The sequence below is a fragment of the Rhododendron vialii genome, chromosome 4a, assembly GCF_030253575.1.
Source record: "Rhododendron vialii isolate Sample 1 chromosome 4a, ASM3025357v1".
Classification (NCBI taxonomy): domain Eukaryota; kingdom Viridiplantae; phylum Streptophyta; class Magnoliopsida; order Ericales; family Ericaceae; genus Rhododendron; species Rhododendron vialii.
In genome coordinates, this window is record NC_080560.1 from 14,902,332 (window position 1) to 14,908,718 (window position 6,387).

At 38.1% G+C, this 6,387-nt stretch overlaps 1 protein-coding gene across 1 annotated transcript; it reads left to right on the plus strand.

Moving 5' to 3' along the window:
• The first annotated feature begins 1,156 nt into the window (after positions 1-1,156).
• LOC131322133 (calcium-dependent protein kinase 8-like) lies at positions 1,157-6,079 on the plus strand. The gene is made up of 8 exons (XM_058353322.1): positions 1,157-2,242; positions 3,127-3,250; positions 3,358-3,501; positions 4,003-4,155; positions 4,276-4,391; positions 4,543-4,710; positions 5,036-5,266; positions 5,571-6,079. Exons 1-8 carry the CDS (start codon positions 1,736-1,738, stop codon positions 5,721-5,723), a joined length of 1,596 nt encoding a protein of 531 aa, XP_058209305.1. The 5' UTR covers positions 1,157-1,735; the 3' UTR covers positions 5,724-6,079.
• The last annotated feature ends 308 nt before the right edge of the window (positions 6,080-6,387 follow it).

The window sequence follows — 6,387 nt, forward strand, 5'->3', positions numbered from 1 at the left end:
TAATGATGATTTTTTTTAATAAGTTAGAGTTACGAAATAGGACATTTAAAAAGAGACGGAAGGAGTAGTAGTTAATAATTCATCTTGGGGGAAATTTTAAAATGGCATTTGAATTTTGTATCAAATATTACAGAGACATCTAAATTTAAGTTTATTTCAATTAAACTCCCATACTAACAAAATCCTCAAATTTAGACCCCGCCGTTATACTCCGTCCCAAAAATTGTTGACATGGCATCTACAACCCGATTAATTGCCTCATTGCACATGTTTCCAATAGGGAACGATGCACTCAAGAGAAATCCATCACTTTACCCATTACTTTATCTTTTCCTTGTGGTCCCAAGCAAAAAGAAGAAAAAATTAGGATTTTCTCTAGGTCTTCATGGTAGAACTCTCATGGTGGGTTTGAATTGAAAAGTTAACTTATTTTTTGTCTTAATTCAACTTTTTTTTTTTTTTGCATTTGTTTGTTTTGCGTCAAATTTTTATGACTTATTTTTATGACTTATTGATTCGTCTTGACTAGAGGAATCAGAAAAGTAAAAAAATTTGAACGAAACTCAACTTATTTTACTTATTTTTGTCTTTTTAAAAAAAATTGAGTTTCGATAAAAAATTTTACTTCTCCGATTCCTTTCGTCGAGAAGAATTAATAAGTCACAAAAGTTTAACGCAAAACTAACAAATGCGAATTATTTTGAATAGACAAAAAATAAGTTACTATTTGGCTTTTAAAGTCAAATTGGCCCTTAGTTCTTTTCATCATCTGTTGAACAAGGGAGGAGGAAGGGCTTCAGGTTTAGGGTTGAAGTGAGGGAGATGGTAGAACAATAGCCAAATTTGTAGAGAGAGAAATGGAGGAAAATCAATTAGGTTAAGATCATTTTCCTTCCGAAACGTGAGGTAAAGTGAGGAGTTTGGCTTGAGTGCATCGTTCCCTGTTGGAAACATATGCAATGGGGCCAGGTAAACAGGTAAGAGATGCGGTGTCAATTTTTTGGACGGAATATAACGGCGGGGGTCTAAATTTGAGAATTTTGTTAATATAGATATTTAATTGAAATAAACTTAAATTTAAATGTCTCTGTAACATTTGGTGCGAAGTTTAGGTGTCATTTTGAAATTTTCCCGTTTGGAAAACCATTTTTGATTTTTGGTAAACAACAAGAAACTGAAGAAAGCATATAGAACAAGTCTCTCTCTCTCTCTCTCTCTCTCTCTCTCTGGAGGAGAGAGAATGAAGAGGAGGGAAGTCTCCACGAATTGGTTTGACCTTTCTGCACATCTCTCTCTCTCTCCGTGGTCTACATGATGAGATTCACACGCTTATATTCCTCCTCTCGTCCCCTTCTCCAAACCCTTCTCTTTCCCTCCCTTAAAATCTCCTCTTAACCTCCCCACAATTCATTGTGTAGCCAATTTCCTCAATTGACAGCCTGAAGTCTACATCTTGCAATCGTGCCTCTCTCTCTCTCTCTCTCATCGAGATTTACAATTGGGTTCCAAAGATCTGAGAGTTCAAGGTTGGTGTGTCAAACCTCAAGTTTTGATTTGGAAGAAAACCCAGGTTTTGTTTTCCTTGATTTCTATGTTTTCTTGGAAAAAAAGATTAGGGCTTGATACATCTTCATCTATTTGTTAGTCAAAAAGACAAGGGTTTGGTAGTTCAGATTTTGATCTGGGAAGAAAATTCATCAAACAAAGAAAGTTAAGAATTTGAAGGTTTTGATTGATGGGTAATTGTTGTGTTTCACCATCTTTTGATTCAGACAAGAAAAAGGGCAAAAAGAAACCAAACCCATTTGCTATTGACTATATAGCGACCCGTCCAGTTGGAAATGTTGGATACAAAACCTATGTATTGGACGAACCAACTGGCCATGAAATTGAGCAGACCTACGAGCTGGGCCGTGAGCTGGGCCGGGGCGAATTCGGGATCACATACTTGTGTACTGATAGATCTTCTGGGGAAGTGTTTGCTTGTAAATCAATATCGAAGAATAAGCTGAGGACTAGAGTGGATATAGAGGATGTGAGGAGAGAGGTTGAGATCATGAAGTGTTTGCCGACGCACCCAAATATCGTGACCTTGAAGGACACTTATGAGGATGATAATGCAGTTCACTTGGTGATGGAGCTTTGTGAGGGAGGGGAACTGTTCGATCGGATCGTTGCACGGGGGCATTACACCGAAAGGGCGGCTGCTTTTGTGACTCGGACGATTGTTGAAGTTATTCAGGTGAAGATCTTTCTTTAGTTATTGATGTCATGTTATTGGTTTTGGACGGCCTGGATCTTTCATCACTCTGGTCTATATGGGAGTCAGTATTTGTTTTAGTATTATTGCTACGACCTGCATTCTATTTTCCTAAATTTTTCTTATTTGATGTATGTTTCCATATTTGCAACTGGAGGATCATGGTTAGTTCTATATGATTATAAGCTTGGAGATAATATACACGCCTAAGTGGATATGTCTGTTTATGTGCAAAGGGGAATTCAATAGAAGTCCTTACTGAGAACCCAAAAAGTTCACGTCTGTCTGCAGCCAATGTTGGAAGTTTTGATTTCGTTTCAGTTGTTTCCTGCCGATGACCTTGGTTTCTAAGATGGTACATTGTGTTGCCGGCTTCTATGGGTTAGTTGTTGGAATGGAGGGAATTCAAGTCCTAGTTGATGTAAATGTCTGTACCTGGTATTTTTCGCTTTTCAGTTTACCCATATGAAAATAACTTATCAGCTGATTTTGGGTGACCCCAAAAGTTTAGCATGTCTTAGTTCCATGCCAAGACTTCTATCTCCCATGATAGATTGTGAAAAGTCAGTTAATTGTGGCCTTGTTGCAAAATATGCAACCTTTTCCAAATTCCAATTCTATTGTAGTTAACTTCCTTTTGATAGGTTTTGCTTCATTGTCTTTAGTTTTCCTTTAACTGTTTGGTTTGGGCTTTATTCATGGCATTGCTTTGGTCTCAATGAAGTCAACTGTTCTATTGGCTGTTTCCAGTTTTTCTTCTTGCTTCAGAAAAGATTGTTTCCATTTTCCTTCTACTATTCCTCGAATGATTTGACTTTTGGACATGCTTCTAGAAATGCAATTATAGTCCTTTTGTTGTGTTGCAGATGTGTCACAAGCATGGGGTCATGCATCGGGATCTCAAACCTGAGAACTTCTTGTTTGCAAATAAGAAGGAAACGGCTGCCCTTAAGGCAATTGATTTTGGGCTGTCAGTATTTTTTAAACCTGGTAATGTCTTTCGATACCCGTTCACTTCTTTCATTTGGTTGTTGACCATCATAGACTTCATAGTTAATCTTCATTTATGATGGCTGAATTTGTTGAATTTGGAACAGGTCAGATATTTAATGAAATTGTGGGAAGTCCTTATTACATGGCTCCTGAAGTGCTAAAACGGAATTACGGTCCAGAAGTAGATGTCTGGAGCGCTGGAGTAATCCTTTATATCTTACTTTGTGGTGTCCCTCCTTTTTGGGCAGGTCAGTCTTTGTTTTCAAAATATTTGACTACAATTTTTCATTTTCTCGAGGTCGTAGCCTGAAAAATACATTTTCGTTGTAGCCTTCATGTGCAAAATAGGAAAATTGTAGAGTTCCTTTTTATAAAAGTCGTGTGACAAAATTACGCATACATTGCTGTAGTTCAAAGCAATGAAGTGTGTTCCTTCTTTTAAGTGTTTTCCATCCAGTGGTCTTCCTTTTGATTGGTATATTCCTTTTTACCCCCATGGGATTGCTTGAGGACATATTCGGGGAAAAGAGGATTTATACTTTTCCCGAGTGTTGCAAATATTATCAGTGTTAGAATCAGAGAAACCCCTACACTTTGTTTGAATGACAACTGGAATTTTCCATAACATTATGAATCTATTTATGTTGGCTGCATGAATGTTTATGCTGCAGTATGCCGTTATATGAAACATTAGAGGAATTGTTCTGGTTTCCTTTGTTGTTTAAAAACCTATTCTTTTAACTGTGCAGAGACTGAACAAGGAGTTGCTCAAGCAATCATTCGTTCCGTTGTAGATTTTAAAAGGGATCCATGGCCCAAAGTTTCAGACAATGCAAAAGACCTTGTAAAGAAGATGCTTGACCCTGATCCTCAGCGCCGGCTTACTGCTCAGCAAGTGCTAGGTAGCGTGTGGATTTTTTCTATGTAAACAATGCATAGCAAAATAAGTAATCTCCTTAATAAAAATTGCGTAGTATCATTTTCTTAAAAACCTAAACCATGACTCACTTGTTCAATTTCAGATCATCCTTGGTTACAAAATGCCAAAAAGGCTCCAAATGTTTCTTTAGGTGAAACCGTGAGAGCAAGGCTCAAGCAATTTTCTGTGATGAACAAACTTAAGAAACGAGCTCTTAAGGTAATGTTTCAGTGCTTGAATTGAATAAGCAGATATCTCCTAGTCTTGGTTACTTTGCCGTTCAAGATTGTTTGTCAGCGTCAGTCGGTCTTAGTGTGTACACAGTTCTGCAAATGCATTTCAGTACTGAAAATACTTTGGCAATTAACAGGTGATTGCTGAGCATCTGTCAGTGGAGGAAGCAGCTGGGTTAAAGGAGGGATTTCAATTGATGGATACTAGCAACAGAGGGAAGATCAACATTGATGAGCTAAGAGTTGGGTTGCAGAAGTTTGGCCAGCAGATTCCTGATTCAGATCTCCTGATTCTTATGGAAGCTGTGAGTACCTTCCTCCATTTGTATGAGAAAATAGGTGGAAGAGGTTTCTAATTCAGGCCAGGCATTTACATATTGTCTAGAAGTATGTTAGAAGATTTAAGAATCCACTGTAATTGTGACCGAGGCTCCCTATGCCGTGGTCTTGGGCAGTCTAATGTGAAACTGTACCGACGTACAGACGTTATTGATAAAGGGGTAGCCACCAATTACCATAAGGCCGCTGCTAACTGTGGTTAACATACTATTTAGACACTGGAAGTCAATTCTTCTAGTAATATATCGTTAATTCTTCATTTCACTGAATTTATTCATGTTGGTTTTATAGGGTGATGTAGACAAGGACGGACATTTAGACTATGGAGAGTTTGTGGCTATTTCTGTTCACCTCAGAAAGATGGGCAACGAGGATCACCTTCACAAGGCCTTTGAATTCTTCGATAAAAACCAAAGTGGGTATATAGAGATTGAGGAACTAACGGATGCCTTGGCTGATGAAGTTGAGACTAACAATGAAGAAGTCATCAATGCCATCATGCAGGATGTGGACACTGACAAGGTCTGTATTAGTTGTATTAGTTTTTGTTTGTGTTCACTTTGGATTTCCGGTTTAGCATGGATTACAGTAGAAGTTTGGATATTAGACGTCGAGTTATATCATAGTGATCTTTTATGCTATGCTTTGGATTTCTGAACAGCATGGGAAGGTAATGAAAATGTAGGAAAATATTGTGAAGTGAGATGCTTCAGAAGCCTCCACTGCTTGTGATCTTGCCACTTTAGCATATTATATGGATTCCATTTGATGTGGCAAGATTTTTAATGTTTGGTTCAATTCCTAATTCCGTTTCTTGTGTTTGCAGGATGGACGTATAAGTTATGAGGAGTTTGCTACGATGATGAAGGCCGGCACAGATTGGAGAAAAGCATCAAGGCAATATTCACGTGAGCGGTACAAGAATCTGAGTTTGAAATTGATGAAAGATGGATCATTGCAGGTGAATATGGGCAATTAGGGCCGATAAATACAGAAAGAAATTACGCAGCCAAAGAGATGAATATTCACAGGATCTTGATATTGTTTGCTACGTAAATCCTTTTTTCTGTTTTTTTCGGTTCTTTCCTTGTTTTCTTTGTACTTTCTTGTTTATCCGCTCAGCCCTGTTTCAGGATACTTGGGATGTGCTTCCTGAGTTCTTAGTGTAATTTTTCAAGTGGGTATTGTTGCTTCTATTGTTTCGATTAGGTGCCAGAAAGAAAGTGTGAATGTGTGATGTAATTTCAGGCAAAAATGGTTATTTGTGGTTGTGAATACTTCTGGCATATATACCTTTGATTAAATAGTCAAAGGTTCTGTACTTTTTTATTTGAATCTGTTTGCCTTTTATGTGGAGAATCTTTCCCCAAAATTTGGGGATAACCTGGATAAAGAAAAGCCAATTGTATGGTCTTTGATTTTTGGCTGCCTCAAAAAATAGTAGTACAGGTATAGGCATATCCTTGTGATTCAAAATAGGATATGACACATTCTTTCAAACTTCAGAGCATCTAGAATGGCAACTGGGGATTGGTGCTGTCCCGGGCAAGCGGGGTCCCGCTCGCCCCGGGCTGGATGCCAAAGTCAGAACTATTGACATGCTAGTGTTGCAACGCAGATGAACAATCTTTCATTCCGTGCTT